At 31.3% G+C, this 27,913-nt stretch overlaps 1 protein-coding gene across 1 annotated transcript; it reads left to right on the top strand.

The window, feature by feature from the left end:
• On the top strand, positions 1 to 26,494 carry LOC150035841 (uncharacterized). Its single transcript, XM_090313960.1, has 7 exons — positions 1 to 190; positions 418 to 722; positions 830 to 1,233; positions 1,680 to 2,448; positions 2,790 to 3,136; positions 7,607 to 7,893; positions 26,433 to 26,494. Exons 1-7 carry the CDS (start codon positions 1 to 3, stop codon positions 26,492 to 26,494), a joined length of 2,364 nt encoding a protein of 787 aa, XP_090170086.1.
• Positions 26,495 to 27,913: the final 1,419 nt, after the last annotated feature.

Here is a 27,913-nt window from a genome sequence, read left to right as displayed (position 1 = left end):
ATGGCTTTTCTCATGGGTTTAAACGATTCATCTGCTCCTATCAGATCTCAATTGTTACTAATGGAACCAGAACCATCAATCAATCAGGCGTTCTCTCTAGTTGCAAAGGAGATTGACCAGAAAGCTTATTCTTCATCCTTTGGCAATGCGATATCTTCATTTAATGCCACTGCCCTTCTTGTGAAAAATGGTTCTTCTGCTTCCCACCAGACTGCTCCAAGCTATTCTCGCAACACTAATCAAAACAAGAAGAAGGATAGACCGACCTTCACCCACTATAATATTTAAGGGCATACTGTTGATCGTTGTTACAAACTCCATGGATATCCACCAGGGCACAAGCTTTACAAACCTCCCGAATCAGCAAGAGTAGATCATTCTGATTCTTTATCCTCTTTAACATCTGAACATGCCAAGGCTTATTAGCTATGCTCCAGTCCCATCTCAACAAGTCCAAAACAGCCACCATAGCAGCAACGTCCAATAAGGAAAATTCTATCACTCCTACAACTCAAGTTGCAGGTATTTGTTCTCTTTCTGATATATCTTCTGATCAGTGGATATTTGATTCTGGTGCATCAGCTCATATCTGTCAAAATAAGGTCCTATTCACTACTCTAAGACAAATTAAACCGAAAACTGTTACTTTGCCTAATCAGTCTCAGCTTCTGGTTGAATTTGTTGAGGATATTCAAATCAGTACAGATATCATGCTACAGAATGTACTATATATATCAGATTTATGCTTCAACTTAATTTCCATAAGCTCTTTAACTTTCTATCTACCCGTCATGGTTACATTTTTTTTAGTGATTTTTGCCTCATTTAGGACAAGTACTCTTTGAAGGCGATTGGCAAGGCTAACAAATGGAATGGATTATACTTGTTGCAAGCATCAGTTGATAAGTCCTTACATTCATTTTCACATAATACAGAACTTGTTTGTTCTTCCACTACTATATTCTCTGCTTGTACTTGGCATAATCGGCTTGGACATCCATCATATAAACATCTTAGCTTCCTAAAAGACATTTTACATGTAAACATGGATAGTACTTGTAATAAATGCATGATTAGTATTCTAACAAAACAAAAACGACTGTCTTCTCAAAGCCATAATAAACTTGCTACTCATGCTTTTGATCTTATACATTGTGACATTTGGGGCTCTTACAATGAACCTACTCATGCCGGATATCGTTACTTTTTAACACTAGTTGATGATTATTCTCGGTACACTTGGGCTTTTTTATGAGGAACAAAAGTGAAGCTATTATTATTGTCCTTCGCTTCTTTCACTTGATTAAAACTTAATATGGTTTTTCCATAAAAGCTTTTTGATCGGATAATGCACCAGAACTGGCCTTTACTAATTTTTTTGCTGCCAAAGGTGTTCTCCATCAGTTTTCTTATGTTGAACGGCCTCAATAAAATACGGTAGTAGAAAGAAAACATCAACATTTGTTAAATGTCGCATGATCTCTATTATTTCAAGCTTGGTTACCTATCTTGTTTTGGGGAGAGTGTATATTGACCGCATCTTATTTGATCAACCGCATTCCATCTCATATCTTGTCTTGGCAAACACCTTACTATTGTTTGACTGCTGAACATGTTGACTATACTTCACTACGAACTTTTGGTTATCTTTGTTTTGCCTCTACTTTACCTTCTCACAGGACCAAGTTTCAGCCTCGAGCCATTACCTCTGTTTTTTTGGGATATCCCACTGGCATCAAGGGCTATCGCTTATATGACATTGAGAAGAAGCAATTCTTTATTTCAAGGGATGTTGTGTTTCATGAAGACATATTCCCTTTTCATCAAATCAGTTCTCAAGCAGAGGTACTTGACCCTTTTCCTGATCTAGTTTTACCATTATCACTTCCATTTTCAGGTGATTTATCCAGCAGTGAAGTCTCTTCCTCATCTGCTTCTACTACTCCTGAGCTTTCTGACCAGCCTATTTCACATGACGTTTCTCAACCTACTGCTCCCTTTGTTCCCTTTGCACCTGCTGATGATGATGCTGCAGTCACTGATCAGCCCCATCTGTCTTTACTTGACAATTCTTCTCACTGTCGCCGCTCTACAAGGACGACTAAACCACCCTCATATCTCAGGGACTATCATTGCAACCTCCTTTTACACAATTATTCTCAGCAGACAGTTACTAAGTATCCTTTGCAAGTTGTTTTATCTTATGACAGACTGAATCCTATCTACAAGATGTTTGCCCTTAATATCTCAGTCGCATATGAGTCTCAGTTTTATCACCAGGCTGTCTCTCATGAACATTGGCGCCAGGCTATGCACAATGAACTTCTAGCAATGGAAACCAACCGTACTTGGTCTGTTCTGCCCTTACCTCAAGGCCAACACTCTATTGGATGCAAATGGATATACAAAATCAAGTATCGTGCAGATGGGACCATTGACCGCTACAAGGCACGGTTAGTAGCCAAGGGATACACATAGCAAGAAGGCCTCGACTACATCGAGACATTTTCTCCTGTTGCCAAGCTTGTTACTGTCAAAGTACTTCTTACTCTTGCGGTCTTAAAAGGTTGGTCTCTACTTCAACTAGATGCTAATAATGCTTTCTTACATGGTGATCTAGTTGAAAAGATATACATGGATCTACCCTTGGGTTACAAGCACAATGTTGTTCACAAACAGGGGAGCATCTTGTTTGTCGCTTGCATAAATCCATATATGGCCTTAAGCAAGCATCATGCCAATGGTTTGACAAGTTCTCAAAGGCACTCCTTTACTTGGGATTTTCTCAGTCCAAGTCCGATTACTCCTTATTCACTCGAAGTTCTGCTCAATCCTTTGTTGCTTTGCTTGTTTATGTTGATGAGATAGTCATTACCGGTGCTTCTTTACCTGTACTACATGATATTAAAGATCATCTGCACGAGGCCTTCAAGCTCAAAGACTTAGGGTCTCTTCGGTATTTCTTGGGCCTTGAAATTGCAAGATCATCTCAGGGTATTCTTCTATCACAACGGAATTATACATTGCAGCTCCTAGAAGATCATGGTTTGTTGGCTTGTAAACCGGCTCCTCTACCTCTTGATCCGGTTTTAAAGCTCCAATTTGATGTTGGTACCCTCATTCCTGATGCAACATTGTATCGGAGACTCATTGGAAGACTGCTATACTTGACTATTTCTCGGCCCGACATAGCTTTTTCTGTCCAAAACTATAGGATGATATTGACCCAAATGCATAACAAATTAATATAATCTCAAAAGGGTTGATTTTAGTAAAAAGAAAAAAGGGTTAAAAGAAGAAAGACAATATTAGGGTTTTGTGACAAAGGCACAAATTCTCTAGTTTTTAAGCAAGCCAAGGCCAAGAGCCTAAGGGAAAGGCAAATACATGTGAGTTTCTGTAAATGTTGGATTCCACAATCCAAATTTTCTTTTCCTTCTTTTGGATATTTTTGTGTCAAAAGTCACACATCCCATATTTTCAATAATCTTCCTTATCCAAAAAATAAAAATATAACCCCATTTTCAAATTACTCAAATCAAATCCAAATTTAGTACTTTGAAATATAAAGTTTGAATTTTGCCGATCAACTTTCCTCTTTTTGATTAAAAAAAACCTACATATATTTAACTTGCGAGGAAAAAACAAGCCAAAGAAAATAAACATCCATCTTTAAATGACAATGATTTTCTTTGCCCTAAATTAACAGAATCCATCAAAACAACCATGAAAAGAGAATAAACAAACCCTGATTTCACCATCAAAATTCCTAAACAAATCTTGATTTCACCATCAAAATACCTTAAACATAGCCATGAAAGAAAGAGAGATTACCTGGCAATGAGGAAAGGGGATTTCAGGGAGGTAGATAGAGTTTGACGATGTTCAACCACGGTGTAGTGTTCAATGGCCCAACGCTGATCAATGATCTGAGGGGAGTGGCTTTCGAAAGGAGGGGAAAGGTAGAAGACAAAAGGGATTTCAGGAAGGCAATTTTAGACCTGATATTAGTTACTAACTCTCGACGTGTATTATGTAACCGTCAGAAGTTAGTACTAACTCCCGACGATTGTTGTATAACGTTCGGAGATATTATATCTCCAAATGATTGTACTCCTGACGATTGTTTTAACGTTGGGAGATCGTCTTTTTCTCGTAGTGTTGGGTGTTTGTTATCATAGTATGGTTGGCTTATTTATTACGGGAAAAATTGGAACAACATATTTTGGTAATATGTGTGACACATCTTACAACATGTTTGACATTGTAAAGGACATTATAACGTGACAGATAAAAAATTCTGCAAAATATTTTTTTACTTATTTGTCAAGATTTTTATGCAAAATTTGTGGTCTGCTATATTTTTTTTCCTAGGGAGATAATTTATTCCTTTCTTGAATATCTTATATATATATATATATATATTTTGTGGTTTTGTTCACTTCTAGGGTTGACGCTTTTGAATAGTTTTTGTTGAAGCCTTTTGTTTTTTGTGGTGGTCGAATGTTGCAACTCTGATTCTTAATTATCATTGAACTTGAAGTTGTTTCTCCAAATTAATGTTGAAACTTTTTCTTCAAAAGAAGGTTGTCTTTGTCTTAGGGGGAGCCTAAGAAATCATTGCATGAGAATGGATTTTCTATTTTAGGGGAAACCTAAGACATCATTACTCGAGAAGGATTTCTCTAACTTAGGGGGAGCCTAAGTTCTTCAAGTGAAGGTGCGTTCACAAGAAGGTGGGAAAGATTAAATTTGAGAAGGAGTCTCATATTTAGGGGAATCTATGTGATCATTCATTTATATTCCTATACTTAGGGGGAGCCTAAGTACGATGAAGGTGAGAGGATCTCATACTTAGAGGGAGCCTAAGTTTCATTGAGAAAGAGTCTCACACTTAGGGGAAACCTAAGTGATTGTTCTTTATATTGAGCTATTCGAGTGTCACTGTAATTATCATTTATTTACAGATAAGTACATCATTTTTTTACTTTACATTAGTGGCACACTATCCCCCATGGGTTATCAGATGTTGTGTTCTATTCTAGCTTTAATTTCGCATTTATTTGTGATGTTTCTTGAAATACTGAAACATCATATGTAACAAGTTTCGTCTTATGTTAGATAACCTTTATTTCATTTGCTTTTGCGATTTATTTTCACTCGTACCTGATTCATACTTTTATCAATGTTTAAATAAATTGTTTTGTTTGCAATTTGCCTCATCCAATGATACTTTGATTTTCCTTTCATTCTAACATTTTTTTTTTTTTTTGGTTCAACACCGGATGGAGATGGGAAATTTTCATATACTACTATAGCATCCTTTCGAAAGTATCTTACTCTCATAAATTGGTTGTCATATTAGCATCTTTTTAAAATGAAATAGAGTATACTACCATTAAGAGAATATTTGTAAATGTAAAATAATTAAGATCAACAAAAGAAGTACTGCATACTAGAAATAATCATAACATTTCAGATGTAACACAGATTTCAACTTCAAAAAACTCCTTGAATGCATTCATTAAATTATAAAGAAAACATGGCCTCATAAAATTTATATCCTGTCCAATTAAATGCACCAGTACTAAATAAACATTCAATATACAAGGTATAATAAAGTGAACCGTTTTCATAAAATTCTGGAAATTAAAGAATAAAAGATAAAACTTCTTTTTACTAGGTCTTCTTAATTAATAACGACTGTGGAGGTAGGAAATCGAACCATAACTTTCGAGTTGGTAATATTTACCTTTCAAATTGGCTTTTACCTAGTTGGCCCGCCTCATATCGATATAATTTCTCACCCGTTTAGATTGACATTTTAAGTGTTTAAAAAGCGATTAAGTGAAAAAAAAGGTATTTTAGTCCATTCAAATAGATCCCACAAAATTTAAGACATATAAACACATTTTAAACTTTTTTTGGGTAATTACAATTAGTAACATTTTTAAGAATAATCACCAAGTGTATAACATCATTTTAAAAAAAAATGCAAATATAACCAAGTCTATAAACGATGGACTTCTATTGTTGATAGTCTTTTACTAGTAATATGATCTATCACTGATACAATAATATGGTCTATCACAGATAAACTATTAAAATTTGGCTATATTTGATTTTTTTTTTTTTTTTTTACATTATATCATATCTATTAATACTTTGGGTCTAATGTCTATATTTGCAACTGTCCTTTTTTTTTATATATATATATTTTTAACGTTTTAATATTAAGTAATCCTCATTTTAATGAATATTATACATTTAATAAGGACATAACATTGAAAAGATTTTCATCTAACAATTAATAAATTTTAACATTGACAAGGCTATAAAAGGGGAAAAATTTGTTAACCAAAATTTAAATGTATCTCAAAAATTGGTTGAAAGACCACCCAAGACAGAGAAAAGAAAGTAAAATAACATTATTTGTTTTGATTCTAGTAAGAGATATTATAGAATTTTTAATTGATATAACATTTGGAGTGGATATTCTAATATGATTTGACCTTTTATTTGAGCTATAACGATGAGCTATGCTCATATCGACGATTTATTAGATAAAAAGAGAATTCTACCAACCAGGCTCCCACTTACCTATCAATTCAAATCGATTGTAAAAAGCTCTATTTCTCACATAGACTCCATCCTCCCTTATTGACCAAATGCACTCTAACCCCTGACATCTATAGTATAAGTTAGGATCATAAGCATTAAACACTTCTAAAGAGACATGACCATCTTTATTGTGAATGTAGCACCAAAAGAGTGTCGAGGACCATAGATTCTCTCTAAAGCTCCATGTAAGTTGCTTTCCGACATCGAGGTAATGCAGTCCCAAATCGTCGTCTCTTGATTTGCAATGAATGAACAATGTTTCTCCATTTTTCATGTTGTTAAATACTCGAACCCTCCAACGACTAAAGCGGTATGCAAAGCATGGTTCACCCTGCATTACCAATGCCAACAATAACAAAAGGATAGCTAAACAAGATTTTGTACTCATGATCATTTCTACAACTTTTGGAACTTAATTTCTTTATAGTACTTTTTGTTTCAACCACTCAAAATTATTCTTAATCTTGTATTATGTAGAGAGATGGAGAAGTATTTCTTGTATGGTATTCATTACTTCCACAATTAATAACTTCAAACATATTTAATTAACTTAAATATAATTAAGTTACTTTCTTCTCCTCTCTTAACATATATTAACGTATGTCTTAATGTGATCTTGACGTGGAACGACTAACGTTTTTTTTAAGAGTCTCTTAAAATAAAAGTTTTGGAGTCGTCATCATTCATTTTTTTTTTAAATATTCACAAGACAAGAGGGATCACGAGATGTACCAAGACATCTCAATTAGGTTGACATCTCTCTAACACCCCATCATGTCCCAAGAAAAAAAATGATGCTTCATTAAATTAGAAAGTATACAGAGTGAGCTAGAGGAAAGCTCGAAAGTCATAAGTGAAGAAAAAGGTTAAAGAAAAGCTCTCCAGTTACGAGAGATGGAGGCAATGCCATAATTACAAATGAGCGATCTTTTAGAACATCAAAGAGAAGCTAAATTAAGAATATCCTTCCATAAATACCCTGCAGTCCTGCCACCATTTTGGATAGTCCGATCATTGCTTTCCGACCAAAAACACCACAAGGAAGAACCGATAAGATTACTCAACATTGTGTTCCTTCTATAATTGGTCTTCAGATGCATAAAGATGCTGAGGATGGCATCCAAAGAATGGGAATAATAAACAGCCTCTATGTACCTATAAAACAGAGTTCATATTTGTCGGGAATAACAAGTAATAAAAAGATGTTCGAGAGATTCGCCATGGGCCTTGCAGAGATGTTACAAGAACCGGAGACAAGAAATGAAGTTGCAGGTAGTTGCATGTTGTTGTCTTCTTTCTGTTATATTGTTGTAACCACCAGAGCTTCTTCGTTGACCAAGAACGCCTTTATAAAAAAAAACGAATAAGAGAAGAACGAGAGAAAACAAGGCATTCATTTTGTAATAAGTTTGAAGAAGTAATAAAAGAGACCCTCCCAATTTGCACAATGGACGTAGGCCTTTGGCTGAACAACTTAAATTATTGCGTTCTCTCTTTTTTATTCTACGATCGTCTAGCACTTACTTAAGTATCGTGTACACGATCATTTAGTTCCTATCATATTTTTTACAAGATCATTTAGTTCCGCATCGCATCGTCTATACGATTGTCTAGCTCTTCAACTGTCGTCCATACGATCGTTTAGTTCCTTACAACTATCATTTACAAGATTGAGCTGCCTTTAGGTCAATAATTTAAGAGTTTTGAAGCCTTAAACATATAAGTTTTCCTGAGTCTTGAAGTGTACTTGACCATTAATTCTGAGTAGTTTGTGACTACAAATAAGAGAATCATACTTATCTGGGACGGTAAGAGAACACCCCAATTGAGTTTTAGGAAGGCAATTCTTCCACAAAGAGCCAACCTCCAAAGGAGTGGGCTGGAAAATATCACAGTAAATAACATCTTTCAGGGAGCTAACCAAGAAAGAACCATTGGATGCCAGAGTCCATCTCACATAATTGGGCTCATTATCCTCCATGGAGCGATACCATCCAACAAACATAGTATTCCAGAAGTCAATCTTTCTGTCTAAAAGATGCCTACGGAAGGAAGGAGATCACTTAGCTAAGGCAACATTCCATGCTTCTTTAACCGAGATGTGTACAGGATGCAGCTGTTTTAACGAGCTTGAACAAAGTATCCGATCCACTACGGATTTTCCATTGTATGTTATTGCAAACAATGAAATTCAACTTGTATATTTCAAACCATGGGGATCTAGCACTGGTGAACTTACATTTGTCGGGAACAGATCGGCAAAGCTGAAACGGTTCATTATGAAATCGCTAAAGCCATTTCCCAAGAAGAGCATTGTTTTTAATTTTAATCTTATCCACTCCTAGGCTCCCCTTTTCGTTAGGACGAGTGATCAGATCCCATCGAACTAGATGAGAGCCACCAGCGCAATTAGTCCCTTCCTACAGGAAATTTCTCAATTTCTTTTCACTCTCTTTGCAAACTGTAATGGGAGCTTTGAAAAGAGACAAGTAGTATGTAGGAAGATTACTAAGAACTGCTTGTATAAGAGTCCATCTACCACCTTTGGAAATGTATGAGTACTGCCTTGCATCCAACTTGCGATCGATTCTCTCAATAATGGGCTTCTAGAAATCCATAGATTTAGGGTTGCCCCCTAAACGCATACCTAAGTAATCAAGAGGGAGATTTGCAGTTGTTAAGTCAGACAGATGGACATTGTTCTCTAGCATTGACATTCTTCTCTAGCATTTTCAACACTTTTAGGTGTATTTTCAAAGATTTTTTACTTTTATTAAATGAGTTTTAATCTCTTCTCTTAAATATTTGTTTTCTCAAAATGAGTATAGTTTAACTGTTATAGTGCTTATCTTTGTGCGAAAAAAAAAGAAAAGAAAGATACTTATTTCAAGGACGTTGTTCTAAAATTTCTGTTGACGAAATCCATGGTATTTTATGCTATTTAATTTATTATGATACTTCATTAAATCCTGTGTGCGTTTTTGAATATTTAAAAAACTAATATATTATTTCGAAAGGTCTTCTAATAATTTCTTTTTTTAAGACAACTGTTTTCTTAAAAAAATTTCCTAAGATGGAATCTAGGAAATTTGGGGGTATCCCAATAAAAAATAAATTTAAGTAATGTTTTATTTAAAATCTCAATTATTAAAAATCTATTCGTATGACGGATTTTGAGAAATTATAACAATTTCTCACATTCTTGAGGTGAGAAATTTTCCTTCAATTCTAATGTAGTCAAATTCATGAAAATTCTTCCACTTATTTTATGGAATCACTACTTCAAATATTGAAACGATGAGGGTTAAAATAAGACACTTAATTTTAAAAAAAAAAATCTAAACAAATTTTATTTTAAACAATAATTCCAATTCAAGATTTAGATCTTGGCCACCGTTTTCTAAACAGATGTTATGGGGTGCTAACACCTTCTCCATACGCAAATGACTCCCGAATTCAACTCCAGTTTTTGCAGAACATTTTTCGTTCTTTTAATTAAAAATTGTTTAGTTTACTCTGTGTCCAATCACACAGCAAAAAGGATTCGGACTCCTTTTTATTTTTCATTTAAAATTAACCACTTTTTAGGATGTTGATTGGTTCGCATCGTCTCAAGCACATGGCGACAGCTTGACGAGGGACATGGAGTTCCATCTCGAGAGTTCGGCCTTTTTTCCCTTTATCTTGAATTTTTTTATTCTTTAATCATTTTATTTTAATTTTATTTTGTGTATTTAATGTGTATTTTATTTTTGCGCACACACTAACTTTCTATTTTATTTAATGTGTATTTAATTTAATTTTTTTTTATTTTTGCACACACAATTAATTTTATTTTTATTTTCTTTTGTATATTTAATGAGTATGACTACATTTAAAGACGCGGATTACATTGCAAGACATGTTATATTTGTCACTATTGCTTAGAGAAAAGGAACAATTTGAAAGGATCTCTCATTTTATTGAAGCTATCAAAGACAATTATATAAAAACCTATGAAAAAGTCTTCTCTTATGAAGTATTTAAAGATTAAAAAAGGACTTTAGCCTTCAAAGTTGAGAAGATCAAAGTTTAAGTTACAAGATCACTTAGTCTTTTAGAGATTCACTTTTTACCATCGGTCCCAAATATTAGAGATGGTATTTTATTTAGTAAGTAATCACTTCGGTAGATTTTCAAGAAAAGATAGACTTTGCCTTTAAAGTTGAGAAGATCAAGGTTTAAGTTACAAGATCATTTGGTCTTCTAGAGATCCACCTTTTTACTATTGGTCCCAAAGATTGGAGATGGTATTTTATTTGGTAAGTAAACACTTCAGGAGATTTTCAATGAAAGATAGAAGCCTGCTTACAACTCAAGTCTGTGGTACCCAATTGTCAACTTTTGTGGAAAAGTAAACGAGTTATTTTGTATGTTTTAATTTGTTTTATTCTTTTGAAAACAATCTAGAGAAGGGTTGAAAAGAACTACTAAAATAAGCATATTTTAGCAAGCATATACATGCGAACATACATTCATAAATGTCTTTTATCATCAAATTTTTAGTTATGGTGGTGCTTTTCATCCATAGCCCTCAGCGTCTTATTTTGCTACAATGGCACTTGTTTATCTCTGTCCTTTAGCGATTTATTTTATCATGTGGCACTTGTTTATCCTGGCTCTTGACATCTTTTTGCTACTTTCTCTATCCCTAGCCTCCAACTCTTTTATTTTTTCATGAGGTTCTTGTTTATTCCTAGCCCTTGATACCTTTTGCTATGACGGTGCTTATTTATCCTTGACCCCAGTGTTTTCTTTTTGCTGCGATGACGCTTGTTTATCCCTGGCCTCTAGTGTTTTTATTTTGTCATGTGGCACTTGTTTATCCTTAGTGGTTGACATCTTTTGCTATGGTGGTGTTTGTTTATCCCTAGCCCCCAGCGTTTTATTTTTGCTGTGATGACACTTTTATCTCGCCATGAGACACTTGTTTTATCCCTGGCCCTTGACATCATCAATACCTTTGAATTATTTTATCTCAAAAAAATAGTGGCTATACCTTCATCCACCTTCTATTCTACAAGGATGTACAAAGAGGGCATGTTGTAGTCACCTATTTTTTTTCGACCTTATTTAAAGTAAATTTAATTATTAATATAATTTGTCTTAATTTTGTTAATTTTTATTTGATGATTTTTAATTTTTTATGTTAATTTTTTTTATCTCTTTTTAACTTTTATTTTATAAGTTTGGTTAAAGTAACCAATTTAGTTAAGGTAAAAAAAAAAAAAAACAAACAAACAAACAAACAAAACTAAACAAATATGGACAAATTTTAAATTTGGTTTTGGCATCCCAAAATTTGTCCTTCTTTTTAGGGATATGACAAGTTTGGTGAAATTGCAATTTTAAAATAAAAGTCAATAAAAAATAACACTTGGAGTAATGTTTTGGGTTCTAAATACCCAACTTTCTCCTAAAAAAATCCAAGTTTTAAACTCTTTTCTTAAATATTTATTTCAAGGACGTTCTAAAATTTTCGATGATGGAATCTAGAAAATTTGGGAGTTCAATTTTCTAAAATTCTTGAAGTGAGGAGTTGTTCTTTGAGAGTCTGAGATCCATCTCCAATATGTTTTTATTCAAATCTTAATATGTTATTTTATGCTATTTAATTTATTGAGGTGAGGAATCATATCTTTTAGAGTTTGAGATTTGAGAAAATAAATTTAAGTAATGTTTTTTTTAAAAAAAATCAATTATTAAAAAGTTATTCCTACAACGGATTTTGAGAAATTATAATACTTTCTCACATTCTTGAGGTGGGAAATTTTTCCTCAATTCTAATGTAGTCAAATTCATGAAAATTCTTTCACTTATTTTATGGAATCATTACTTCAAATATTGAAGCAATGAGGAATAAAATAAGACACTTATTTTTTTAAAAAAAAAAAAAAAAAAATCTAAACAAATTTTATTTTAAAGAATAATTCAAATTAAAGATTTAGATTTTAGCCATCATTTTCTAAACTGATATTGTGTGGTGCTAACACCTTCCCATACGCAAATTACTCTCGAACTCAATTCTAGTTTTTGCAGACCATTTTTCTTTCTTTTAATTAAAAATTGTTTAGTTTATTTCGGTGTTCAATCACATAGCAAAAATGATTCATGGCAACTCTTTTTTATTTTCATTTAAAATTAACCTTTTTTTAGGATGTTAGTCGCTCCATATCGTCTCGGGCACGTGGCGACAGCTTGGCAACTCCACTAAGGACTAGGGTTCCATCTCGAGAGTTCAGCATTTTTTCCCTTTATCTTGAATTTTTTTATTCTTTAATCATTTTATTTTATTTTATTTTGTGTATTTAATGTGTATTTTATTCTTGCACACACAATCACTAGCCTTCTATTTTATTTAATGTGTATTTAATTTTATTTTGTGTATTTTTGCACACACAATTAATTTTATTTTGTATATTTAATGAGTATGACTACATTTAAACACTACTACAAAAACAATGTTTCTTGAAGTGTTTTAAATGTCAAGAATGACCTTTCTTGACTTTTTTAAAAACGTCAAGGAAGTCAGTGTCAAGAATGTCGTTTTCTTGACGTTTTAAAAACGTCAAGAAAAGTGACACTTGACATTTAAAAAAGTCAAGAAACACTGACACTTGATATATTTGAAATGTCAAGAATATGAGCGTTCTTGACAAGGAAAAAACGTCAAAAAAATTTGTTAACTTGACAATGACAAAACATCAAGATATATCCTACTTGACATGTTAAAAATGTCAAAAATATCAGAGTTCTTAATCTATTAAACATGTCAAGAATATCTATAATCTTGACGAGAAAAATAGTTAAGAAATTTGCTTGTGATTTTTTTAATAAAACCTACAATGTTGACGTTTTTACCTATAATTTCTCCTGTATTTTGATCCAACAACCACATTTGGTATATATATGACATACATTCATCAATCAAATAAAAAATACACGCATTTTCAATCTTATATATCAACCAAATTTTCACCAATATCTCTTTATAAAAATTTCACTTCTTTAACACGATGAATTCAACAACAAAGAAAACTAAATTTCCACCAGTTCAACTACAAAGAAAATCAAGTTCTCCACCATATAAAATTTGATGAATAATGATTACAAAGAGTAATGTACAAACATTATCATAAACCAAATCCAAAAAAAATATTAAAACTAGTATTGAAGGTTTGATGGTCTTTGATTACCCCATCAAGTGGTCATGAATTTGCCAAAGTGAATTACCAATCCAACAGCATCCAACACCTTCCAACCATTAGTCCAATTGACAACACAAATCCATTGATCCTCAAATCATCCGATGGCTCCAAAATCAAGCTTCAGATACCCAATCTGCACAATTTGAAATGAAATAATAAAGCATTAAGAAGAAGACTTGATACACTACTTTAAATTACTCAAAATCTATCAGAAAATTCAAATGTACAAAACTTTAAAAATATATTTTAATCATACTAGACTTCCAATCAAACTTCAATTACGCAGATAAGCATACTTCAATCACACAAAAAGCACCAAATCAAACTTTATTTTTTTGGATAAGGGGGTTCACATACAAGCCTAATATGTCACGTCCAAGGAGAATATGGATTAAATCCCTATTCCAAACAGCAAAATATCAAGAAGAATATATAACTTACATTCAAACGACCTCTCACCTTTAGTCAAGTTTCTAGGTATCTAGAAGAAAGTATCAACCAAAAAAATATGGATTAACCCATATAAAATAAACAGTCGCATGCTTATAAAGTGATGTGTCGAGAAGTTACACCAAATTAAAAACTCAGCTTCACAAGGGAATTGTCGCATGAAAAAGAGACGATCAATTAGAAAGGTCTTTCAGTTCTCTAATCAAATCAAGACATGTGTTGAGAGGGGAGAGAGAATTAGAACGATATTAATTGTACTAACCTTGATACAATTAAATATGAAACTATAAGGAATTACAAAATTGTACCTGAAATTGTACTTGGAACCGGGATGTACCTTTCCGCTCACAGTCATTTCACAATATATCCTGGATTCCAATTCATCATTACACTACTTGTATCTTAACATAAGTCTTAAATAATATCAAAATTATAGAAATTACTTAGGTAGAATCTTTTTCTTAACCTTCAAATTAAAATTCCCCAACTCCTCTGTCAAATATTTGTTTCGTTAGAACATAACATAACACACAGTATCAACAAACCAAGTTATGTGTCAACGAAACTAGTTGTCTCTCATTAACTTCATCAAAACATCAAGAAGATGGTTAACTTAAAATGTTGAAATTCAGGCAAAAAAATTTCACCATTTTGAGGTTGGATTGGAGCCAAATCTTGTAAAATGGGAGTGTATTCAAGAGGAGATTCAACAACAGTGTTCTAAAGGGAGAATGAAACTAGTCTGAAAGAAATAGAGAGAAAATTGTGAAATGAAAGTGAAGCAAAGAGTAAAAAGAGGGCAAATTTTAGAACAACATATCTATGATTTCTAAAGAAAAATGGGTTATCGGATTCAATCTTCATTTCTTGATGAGAACGAGAGAAATTTAGAATGAAGGGATGAAGTGAGAAAAGGTAAAACAGAACACTTTATTGTTTATAACTTTATATTGCCTTTTGGATTGAAGATGAGGACATGTTAAACAATTGTTCAAAGTTTGAATGGTTAATTTCATTGCACAGATTTGTGAAAGACAGATTCCATTTTTCTTTCAAAGGAACTATGAACTCAATATTAGAGTGATTAATGTAATTCAAATTGGAAAGGAGGGACCCAATAATCCTTTATTTAAAAAACAGTAAGAAAGGGTAAATAAACATATTATTGAACACTAGAAACTGAAGTTATGGTGTACAGAAAATTGTACATGAAGCACCATTGAGATAAACTATTACCTTTCGAATAAAGACTTTGAACACAGAACACCTAGGAATTATCCTCTTCTCCAAACTAAAGAGCATCACAGAGGGGTTTGCAATATCCTCTAGCTTCAACCCCATTTTATGCACAACAAAATCCATGGCCTTATTGATCTTCTCCTCACATGTAACCATCCATGACATTTTTTATTGCAGACATTTCTTTTTATTTCTGGCATCTCAATAACAGAAACAAAACGAATATAAGAAACACCTAAAACTAAACAAAAAAATTAAAGCAAAAAAAAAAATCAAAATCAAGATAAAACTCACCTTAGGGCAGATGGACAACCTTAAACGAACAATAAAGGGATGCAATCTTTGCTGTCGACGAAATGCAAATATCCTTTAAATTCTAACCAACCTCTGAAATAAAAAAAAGAAAGGTTGAGTTTTTGAAATACAAACCTCCAAACGCTAAAATACCAAACAAAAAATACAAAAAACCAAAGATTGGGGTAAACGCTTTGCGCAAGAAAACTTTATTTGAATTAAATCCTTTATATTAAATTTATTTTATTTTCTAAGTACTAGTGTTTATTTAAGTTTTTAAATCTTTTCTAAAACCTTTTTTTAAAACTTTATTTGAATTAAATCCTTTGTGTGTGTTTGAACATTTAAAAAACTAATATATTATTTGAAAAGTTTTTCTAATAATTTGTTTTTTTTAAAGACTACCCTTTTTCTAAAAAATTTCGTAAGATGGAACCTAGGAAATTTGACAGTCCGATTTCTTAAAATTCTTGAGGTAAAGGATTATATTTTTTGGGAGAGTAATGTTTTTTTAAAAAAAACTCATTTAATAAAAGGCTATTCTTACGACGAATTTTGAGAAATTATAATAATTTCTCACATTCTTAATGTGAGGAATTTTTCCTCAATTCTTACTTAGTCAAATTCATGGAAATTCTTCTACTTATTTGATGGGATCATTACATCAAATATTGAACTAATGAGGGTAAAATAAGACACTTTTTTTAAAAAATATTCTAAACAAATTTTATTTTAAAGAATAATTCCAATTCAAGATTTGGATTTTGGCCAACATTTTCTAGACGGATATTGTAGTGTACTAACACCTTTTCGATACACAAATGACTCCCGTACTCAACTCTAGTTTTTTAAGATCATTTTTCTTTCTTCTACTTAAAAATTATTTAGTTTACTCCAGTGTCCAATCACACCGTAACAAGGATTGGTGGCAACTCCTTTTTACTTTCATTTAAGATTAACTCTTTTTTAGGACGTCAGCCGCTCCCGTCGTCTCAAGTACGTGACGACAACTTGGCGACTCCATTGGGGACGTGGGGTTCCATCTTAAGAGTTCGGCCTTTTTTCCTTTTATCTTGAATCTTTTTTTTATTTAATTTTATTTTGTGTATTTAATGTGTATTTTATTCTTTCACACACAATCACTAGCCTCATACCTAGGCTTTACCTAATAGGATTAGAATCGAGGATGCAGTTGTATTGACTTTTGAGGAGCTTATGTTTCTGTCTAGGCAAAAATCCTCACTCAATTTAATCATTCTGTCATGTATAACTTTTGACCAATTTGGAGGCCTTTTTCATATAGGATCTTAGAAGAAACTATACCTTGTTTGGAGCCTTTTATGTCGACATTATTTAATCTATTATTTTGCTTCACACACCCTCACAAGCCTCCTACCCAGACTTTAACCATTAGGTCTAGAATCGAGAGTAGAGTAGTGTTTACCTTTGGGAAATTTATGCTTCTGTGAAGGCATATGAATGTTCTCACTCAACTTGGTCACTTGATCATTCCATCATGTATGATTTTTTTACCAATTTGAAAACCGTTATTATTTAGGACCTTAGAATTAGTCTCACCTTTAAAGTGTTCATGTAACGTACTAGTCTATTACTATACATATTTTTTTGTTAAAGGAAACGTTGATATTGAAATCGCAATTGCATGAAAATTTAGTAAATAATTAACAATAAATTTTATCGAACAATTTTGATTTTCTTAATCAATAAAAACTTTGGTAATTCTACGAATGTATTGTGAAGTTTTTTTTTTCATATGTCAAAAAATACTTTTAAGAAAATTGAGCAACATATATTTTTTAAAAAAGAATGATTAAAAACATATTTATTCAATTATATTTGTTTTAAAAAAAATATGTATCTAGTAATTTACATTCACATTACCAAATAATGAATTTTAGGTTGGTAATGAAAAATGGTTAAAAAAATCCATTTTTATAGTTGAAGGAGGAAACCTTATAAAGCTTTTGAAATTTATTATCATTAATGTTATAATTAAAAGCAGGGTTTTAATGAAAAGAGAAAGGATGTATCAATTATATTTTGTTTTTAATAACAAACATGACTAATTAATGGAAAGAAACAAATTTTATTTCATAAACCACCACATAATTATATAAATAATTGAATTTTAGGGTTTCATAATCTTTTTGTGATGGTAATTATTAATTATTAGTTAGTTTTTTCTTTCTCAAAAAATTTATTAATTAGTTTTTCCATCTCTTATAATAACCATATTTTTTTCATTGTATTTTGTTAATATTTACTATTAATCAAAGAAAATGAAGGTACACCGTTTCTCATGAGAAGTTACACTTGATATTTGCTATTTCGTGAATGCTTCGAGCAAACTCTCTTCTTAAAACTTTCGATCCTTAGGCCTTCAATCCGATTGATAAATTAGGTGTGTGATGCTATTATCCTTATGATTTTTACTTTTTCTTATTAATCTTATGCTATTATGACTTTTACTTTTTCCTATTATTGAAAGTTAGGTCCGTGATATTTTGGGCACTTGCAAAAATGGGAAAAAATTACATTAATTAGGTCTATACCCCACATATTTTATTGTTTGTAAAAATGATAAAAACGAAGTCCAACCAACATACAAAAGGCGTAAAATGTCGCAAATGATTTTACTATTGATATACACTTGATACACTTCATATAATTTATCGATATATTTGATATACTTGGTAATGATGCAATTGACTGATATGTTGGTAATAAATTTGTCAATCATGCGTTCGTTTATACTACTGATAAACTTGATACACTTGATTGATATACTTGATAATGATACATTTCACTAATATATTGTTGATAAACTTGACTGATGTACTTGATAATGATGCACTCTTTTATCTTGCGCGATACACTTGATTGATATACTATTAATACATTTGACTAATATATTGTTGATAAATTTGAAAATGATGCACTCGTTTATAGTGCTGATACACTTGATTGACATACTATTGATAAACTTGATAATAATGTACTTAATTATATTGATGAAACACTTGTTGATATAAGTTTTTTAAAAATAAAAAAACAAATTTTTTTCTTATGCAATAGACCTCCCCTCCCAACATCTCTCTTTATTGTCCACAACATCAGCCGCTGATCACTCCTTCGACGCTTACCTCTGTCAACCGTCGTCACCTCCCTACACGTTCAGTTGTTTGTCGCAAGTCGCCAGTCTTCCGACACTTCTCTCTCCATTTTTCTCTTTCTATTCGTTTCCCTCTCTCTGTCTTATCTTTCTTTGCAGTCCATACCATCTGTTGTCAACCACTCGTTCGCCGCTTACCTCAATCACCCGTCATAACCTGTAGCATGTCTAGCCATCGGCCGCCGATCCTCCGCCGCTTCTTCCTCTGTTTTTCACTCTCTGTATTTGTTTCTCCCTCCATTTTTCTCTCTCTGTCAATTGGCTTTTCAAGGTAAATATGAAATTAAAACTAATAAAAAATATATATAAATTTGAAGTTTTTCATATTTACAAAATATGGAATATGGGATACACCTACAAAATAGCATATTCAAATGACTACCTATTGCAATTTTTCTATTGTTTTATATTTAAATTAATTAATCTTATCTTAATTTAAAATATCGATTTCATTTAATAACATATTTCATTGAGTTGTTTGGATATTTAAATGATATCATTTATGATTTGAGTATTTGTTTCTTCCTTTGGTAAATCTAATTTGATATTAAAATATTAAGTTTTACTGTTTTTATAATAACAAAAATCGTTTTTCATTTTTCAAAGCACACAATTAATTTTTTTGGACCTTTATTATTTTTCTAATCAAATGTATAAATTTTATATATTTAGTGGCTGAAAAAAGACCACGATCAAAGTATGTAATTTTTTTTATGATAATTTATATTTTTAAAGAAATATATGGATGTTTATAGGTTAAAATGTCATTATTTAATTTTAGTTTAATATTTTAAAATTTCTAATTTAAGTTTATATACTTCACTAAATCTTAATCTTAAGCTTAGTCTCAAATTTATGGTTGATTTTTCATAAATTTTTAATTATATATTAGGATTTTGAACATAAAATTTGGGAATATATTCACACATGATTATTATTATAATTATTTAACTAATTTCAATAAAAATAAACTTTGAGAGACTGGATTTAAATGTGCCGTATTTATTTTCTCTCAATTAATATTTCTCTTTTCTTTATTATTATCTCTCAATTTTTTACCATTTTTATTTAATATTAGAATTTACACTTCGTAAATAAATATTAAAGTATCTTGTTCTAGTTATAATAGTTAAAATAGGTTTATTACTAAAATTTTGTATATATAATTTTAAATAATTGTTTAGAATGATATATTTTTATTTATTTTAAATTAATTTTTAAATATTTTAAAAAAATAGTATAATATAATATTTTAAAATTTGAAGATATAGATTTGATTAGGTGAGAGAAATAAATATACGAAATGAATCTAAATTGTAAAGAATAGAATTAAAATTAAAAATTTATTTAAAACCATATATGATTTTAGGAGAACCTACAAGTCGGTAAAAAACTGATTTTTAAAAAATAGAAAGCACGTTTTATCTCAAGCATCCTAAGTTGAAAATTTGGTCAAATTCAAAAATAGAAGCAAGTTTTAATAATATTTGATAACTATTTGATTTTTAAAATGAAATTTACAAATATTACTTGCAGTACGTTTTATGTTTTGTCATCTAACATTCTAGCTAAAATTTGAAAATTAAGAATAGTAATTTTACAAAAAAAAAAATAATAATAATAAAAAGAACAGAAAAAAAAACACTATTTTGCTAGTATTTCATTTAACAAAAATGTGAAAATCATAATTTTTAAAATTAGGATAAAACTGACGTAATTTAATTTCAAAAACCGGAAACTGAAAATAAAATTGTTATTAAATTGTGGAACTTCGGTCAAGGTATGAGATTAATTATTATTTCCCTTTCTTCTCTGTTAATGTATATATTTTTCCTTTATCTACTAAATCCTTAATCATAGTATCACATATTTATCTAATGGTGAATTTCCTGAAATTATAATTTCATTGATACAAACTCTAAGACTATATTTTTCATGAGTTTTTGGTTTCTGAACATTATGGTTGTTTACACTTTCTTTTTTGGGTAAGTTTTTCACTTTCCTAAAAAACACATATATGTACTTCAGTTTTTAAGAACAGCAATCACACTTCTTCATAATTTAGTTTGGTTTACGAAATGTGTTTAAAAAAAACGTGGGTAATGGAGTAAAAAAGATAGAAATAGTGATGTAAACTTGATTTATAAGAAAACAAACAAAAACAAACAAACAAAGGTTTTAATTGCTAATCATTTTGTTTTTGGTTTTGGGTTTTTGAAAATTAAGCTCCTCCTCATTTGTTACAATGATTTGCATATTTTTTAATTATAATAATTGAATTCCTAGTCAAATTCCAAATTCCAAAAACAATTTTTTTAAAGCTACTTTTTTTAATTTGCAAAGTTTTTAAAACCATTAGTAAAAAATAGATAACAAAATGAAGAAATTTGGGGGTGTAAGTAGTGTCTAAATTTTCAAAAACAAAAGTCATAGACAAAATGGTTGCCACACGAGCTAGGAAGATGACGATGCGGGTTGGAACTAGGCACGTTGTCTCAACTGTGGCAGTTGAAGGTCTCCAGTTAACTTTAGAGAATAAATATATTTTGCTAGAAAAATTATATGTAATTCCTGGTTCGAAGAAGAACTTAATTTGTGTGAAGTGTTTATTAGAAAGTTGGAAAGAAGGGGCACCACAATCAAGAAATTCATTCTTGTTACGCTAACTCATGCGGATAGATGACCTACCGCAAAGAAGGAGTTGGTGAGAGACCGGCTTATTGTATATATTTCTCTGTGAATAAAGTGTTTATTTCAAAGAATAGTGTCAATATTTGTTGTGTTGAATTGGAAAACAATCTTTATGGCTAAGACCGTTAGCAATTAAAGCCCTCCATAACATTGAAATATTTAAAATTGTGGTAGTTACAGAAAAGACTTAGAATTTGTCCTAATTTTTACTTGTATGTGAGTTATGCCTTGAAGGCAAAATGACTAAAAGACCTTTTACGGGAAAAAGTCACAAGGCCAAAGAACCCTTAGAGTTAGTATATTCAGACCTTTGTGGTCCAATGAATGTAAAAGCAAGAGGAGGGTTTGAATATTTCATCACCTTTATTGATGATTATTCAAGCTATGGTTATGTTTATTTAATGCAACATAAGTCTGAATCCTTTGAAATATTCAAAGAGATCAAGACAAAAGTTGAAAATGCATTAAATAGAACAAATAAAACATTACAATTTGATGGAGGTGAAGAGTTTTTTGATCTAGCGTTCCATAACTAATTCACTTAATAATCTTTTAAGTGAAAAAGAACTTGAATCATCCCATGGACGTAGGCAATCATGCCAAACTATGTAAACTTTTGTGTTTCTTCTTCTTGTCTTTATCTTCTTCATTCGTTCGACTGTAATCTTTTTACAAATCGCGTGCAATACAATCTTGTTTCAAATCATATCAAATCCAGAGTATCGAGTTGAATCATGAATCAATTTTGTCTATCGAGTTGCTTCGAGTCTGCCCTTTCGACCTTCGAGTTGCATTGAGTAAAGATCAAGACTCATTGAGTATCGTTCAGTATTCATCAAGTTCCATCAAGGATTCAACAGATACTCGTCAAACAAAGAAAGAAATTTGCATCGAGCATCGAGTAGAAACACATCGAGCATCTAGTATCCAACATCGAGGATTTGGCACTATATAGGGAAACATAGAAGCCTAAGGATGTGCTTATCATGCTCTCAAATAAAAAGATAAGTTCATAGAAAGATTATGAGATTTATGTTAGTGTGTGCATCTTCTATAAAGATATTTTTGCTCCTCTTTTTTACAGTTTCTAGTCAGCCTCATCAACGGACTCGAAGTCCAAAGACTGTCTCAAATGTAGCCCAAGCTTAATTCAAGATTGGCCCAAAGTTAATATTTGACGAGGCCAACTCATTTATTCTTTGGATTAGGTATGTATCATCATTTTTTATAATTGAGCTCATGGGCTGTTAGACCATATTTGGATCGACTCATTGAGCCTATCCAATGAACAATATTAGACCAACCCAAATATGTAAGCATATGTATAGGTACTTCATATATATATTTAAAGTGTATCCGTTTGAGATCTTAGAATGGATTGGCATGTGGCTTAACATGAAATACATCAAACACTGTGGAGAGGGATGGTGGAAAACGCTTCTCATGTATTGGACTTTAAGCGTTTGCTAAGTCCCTTCGTACATAGTGCATTTTAAAGTTACATGGCAAGCCATTGATTTGAGAAGGTGACTTAGGAACAAGAAAACAATGAGTTCTAAGCTGTTCCAAAATTAAGAACTTTCGTCTGGGGAAAGATTGTACTGCCGTGAGTAGAGGTTAGTTAATTTGATTCCTCATATTCTATTGAGTTTGAAAAAGTTATATGAGATATTTTATATATTAAAAAAGTAAATTTTTGAAAATTTTATTTTAAATATATTTAGATGATAGTTTTAGTTAACCTATTTTTTTAAAAAAGTGTTAAAAACTAATATTACTTTTGAAGACAATTAAAAACACTAAAAAAATATTTATACCATCAATAATTTTATCATGTAAAAGTATTAAAAATATAAAATACATTTAATAAAAATAAATTTTAATAAATTTTAATTACATTTCATTAATATTCAATAGGCAATTCGGCCAAAACCCCAAACTCGTTCCAAACTTTTATCCAAAGAGAAAAGCTCAAGGGGTTGGGCCTAATCCAAGTTTAAAATTCTGACCCTTGGGTTTGAGCCATAGTGAAGTTTGGGGCAACCCTAGTCGGCTCGATACAAGTCTAAACAATATCTTACTCTTATCGATTTGGACCTGAGTCCAACTTGAGCCTTCACTTTTTATCATTGGCCTGGGTCTGTGCCAACCCAATGAAGAGAGTGATATAGTTAGGTTTCCTAGTTCCTGAGTTATCTAAAGCTTGTTTTGTTTTGTGGGGTTTAAGGTTGATAATAAGTGATTGTCTTCTATACCCAAGATGTTGTTAAGAACAATGTTGCATTCGTTAAAACATTAGAACATTAGAATAAAGAGAACAACCAAATAAAAATAGTGATAACAATATTTGGTAACTCAGTTCGATGAAATACGCTTATGTCTGAGGGTAATATGCCCAAGAAAGATAATTTCACTAATATAAAGGTTAAGTAATTACAATGTTGTACTTATCTATAACAAATGCAGGTTTATAGTGATACTGATAGAGCTCAACCACTCAATCAAACAACTAGGCTCCCCCTTACCTCTATTTGAGACATAAGCTCCCCCTAAATATGGAATGTGAAGGATTACTTAGGCTTCCTCTAAGCTTGAGACTCCCTCTCGAAAACTCCCCTTAAGTCGTGAGACTCCCTCTCACAAGAATTTTATCTTTCCCTCTCGAATAAAGATCACTACACTTGAATAGCGTAGGATCCCCAGCTTATAAATCTCTTCTCAAGATGTTGAAAAATTTAACAATGCGACTCGGAGTAAACTTCTAAACTATAGCTACACAACCTTTGTTTCTTCTCATAAGACAATGGCGCTTGTAATTTTAACAGAATGACCAATCTAAAACACCAATCACAAATCCTTAAAGTATGCACAATGGAAAAACAAATAAGCAACCCTAGATTCCAAAAATAGTTGCACACAATAAAAGCAAGAAATCTGCAAGAAGATTACAGACAAAATTTTTCAAATAGGGAAAATATATTTCGTAGGATCAATATTTTCATAAACAATCCTCCTGTTTGGTATAATACATGCAGAGACACCCCAAATAACATTTGCCAAACTTAAACAAATATTATCAATACAACATCTCTAACAAAAGTTAGGATAATTTCTTGATATAGAATGAAAATGAATTTATTACAACCTTGTATATAGAAAGTTATTGACAATTTTCATGTGTTTATAATGCTAAATCAGAGGGTGGAAATGTGGGTGAATTCATAGTGTCTTTTCTATTATTGTACATTTAAACTTTATATACGGTGATAATTCATATTCTAATATATCCACAAATATGAAAGTTCAGTTGTGTATACAGAAGTCATTTAGCTTTTATATTGTAATAGAAATATAGGTTTGCACATGCGCAAACGATATTTCATTTCATTAAATAAACGATGATAGTTATTGTCAGTCACAAAAATTGATATTTAGTATCGGACAAACGTTGACAGATATCAAAGATGGGATCAACATCAAAGGTGACCGACATCGAAGAAGATGATCATAGTGTTAAAGATGCACCTTTAATCAAAATCGTACTTCTATAATATTGATTTTTGACTAACGTTATTGTCCAATTTTGTACTAGTGATAGTTTTAAGGGCTGACTAACATGCATAGCCTTCAAAGGAATCCTTCAATAACGTCCATATTTACCATTATTTACCAAGATGTCTAGAAGATCGATATTCTTGATAACACAAAAAGCTTATTTACATTTACAATAAAACCCTCTCCCATCTATTTTTATTTAAAAAAATCTCATTAACGACACCTCATTCCTTTGAAGGGAAATGGAGATCCTTAAAATCATACACCTAAAAGTTTTCATCCTTCAACACATATTTAATTGAATACAACTTCAAAGCTTATGGTATTTGATTATTCTATTAATTTTTTAAATACAAATTTAATCTATAAGATAAATTAAATATTACATATATAAGAGAAAAATGCAGAAACGATAAAAGCTCAACTCGCAGCTCGAACCCCGCCATCTCTATATCATGTACTAGAAAAACTATAAGGGAATAATTGTGGGGCATCCAAGAATTCTACAAAATACTAGGAATCAAGATTGCGGTATTTGTTTTATGGGAATCTAAGACATCTTTGTATCTAGATATTTCCAAACATTTTTTAGAGTTTTGGTTGCCTTCTTGAAACATGGATTTTTTATACTACCATGTTAAAACATGCTCTTTTTACTTTTTTTATCCTTCCTTTTCTTTTCAGACCTTCACCTAGGTTAGCATGAGGTAAGGTGATGGACAAAAGTGACACACCTTAACCTGGGTTAGTATGAGGATAGCTAGGTGGAAGGTTGTGGACAAAGGCGACACACCTTAACCTAGAGTAGTATGGAGAGTTGGACAAAAGGGTTCCTTCTCTCAGCTAAGTAGTAATGTAGTTAAGTAAGGTAGAGAGCGGACAAGAGGGTTCACTCTCAAATAAGAGGCTAAGTATAAGTATTGAGAGTTGAGAAAGAGGGTCACTCTTAACTGAGGAATAGTCCAACTACGTATAGATATGTTTGATTATGTTAATGTTTATGTGAATGATGGTTGCCTAAGTTTATGTTTCCAGTTAAAGCTTTCAGTTTTATTATTAGTTTTATGTATGATACTTAGGTTTTAAAAGTTAGTCACTCACTGGGCTTCTAGCTCATGGTTTTCAAAATGTTTTTCCCCCAGGTAGTGGTCATTTCCTAGAAGACGACTCTGCTGCTGCTCTACCACTCAAGGACTCGGGTTGAAAGAAGCTTGGTTGATGACTCTGTAATTGTTAGTACACATGTGTCTGTCATACTAGGACTAGTGTTGTATGTTGGCCCATCTAGTGGTAATATACATAAGTTGTATATGTTAATAGTCTATAAAACCATGTGAGATGGATGTGATAAGTTTTGGTTGTTCTGTTCAGTATGTATTTGAAAATGTTTGTATATCATGGTTTCTATACAGGTTATAAACGTTGGTTAGGCAGTAAGTGCCAGCAAAAGGGTTGGTAACTGTTGCAGTCATATTTTCTTTTAGGTTAAGAGGGTAATCTGAGAGGGGTGTGACAAGTTGAAAATAAATATTATCAACTATTGTATAATTTTTCTTTTGTTATATCGTAGGATTTTTTTTTTCTACGAAGATATTCAAATTAACATTTATTTTGTTAAACTCTTAAATTAATATACTGAGAAAAGAACTTATAAAAAATTAATGAAGACTCATGAGAGTGATCTAAATTTTAGACATAGTTATTTTCATATGTCTATTAAAATATTTCTAAAAAGTATAGTTATTTAAAATTTTAAAAATCTATAATTTCGGACATCTATAGTTTTTGATATTTAAAAATTTCAATTATTTACCACCTAAAATGATAACCAACTAGAAAAAGATATATGGATATGGAATCCATCTTATCATGCAAATCCAAAAATATTCCTTTATTATTACTGTATTTTGAAAAAAAAAAAAATAAATAAGTTCCTTAATTTCCTTCACATGTAACAACCCTACCAACCAGCCATTTAGCATGAGACTCAAACTTATTTTTAAGAAATAAATAGATATAAATTCCATCATTTTCTGATCAATAGCATACATTAGATCCTTGTCGCATTGGGCCGGCCTTTAACTTTTTAACGTTGGGTTGGATCTGGCTCAACCCAATCATCTGAGATTTTCACAGAGTATTAGGAATCCTAGATTATCCCTGTTTATTTTGTGGGAATCTAAGATGCATTGACATCTAAATATTTGTAGACATACATGAGAATTTTGGATGATGTCCTCTTGAAATATGGATTTTTTAGATTATCATGTTGAAGCATTTTTTTTTTTTTTTTTTTTTTTTTTGGATTTCTTGGATTTGTCAACTATATATATGACTCTTTTTTTCCTTTTATAATAGTTGTTTTTATTTTTCAAGAAAGATGTTCAAATTAATATTTATTTTATAAGAACTTTAAACTAAAATAGATTGAGAAATAACATATGAAAATAACAATATTAACTTAAAAATAAATTTAATAAAGATATATTTTATAAATTAATAAAGTGAGAATTATGTAAATTTTAGATATTTTCGAGTAGAAATCCACCATATATCTATATATAGGTTATTCTCATTTATTTCACTACAAGAAAAAGAGGATCTCCCAACGCGTAAATCTGTC

The sequence above is a fragment of the Benincasa hispida genome, chromosome 5, assembly GCF_027475165.1.
Source record: "Benincasa hispida cultivar pf3 chromosome 5, pf3_genome.v1.1, whole genome shotgun sequence".
Classification (NCBI taxonomy): Eukaryota; Viridiplantae; Streptophyta; class Magnoliopsida; order Cucurbitales; family Cucurbitaceae; genus Benincasa; species Benincasa hispida.
Note: the sequence above shows the minus strand (reverse complement) of the source record. Positions and strands in the feature narration are given on the sequence as shown.

Coding starts and splice junctions, on each gene's coding strand:
- LOC150035841 (XM_090313960.1), top strand. CDS start 1: ATGGCTTTTCTCATGGGTTTAAACGATTCATCTGCTCCTATCAGATCT. Junction 723..829: donor CAGATATCATGCTACAGAAT/GTACTATATATA, acceptor TGCCTCATTTAG/GACAAGTACTCTTTGAAGGC. Junction 2,449..2,789: donor GGACCATTGACCGCTACAAG/GCACGGTTAGTA, acceptor GGATTTTCTCAG/TCCAAGTCCGATTACTCCTT.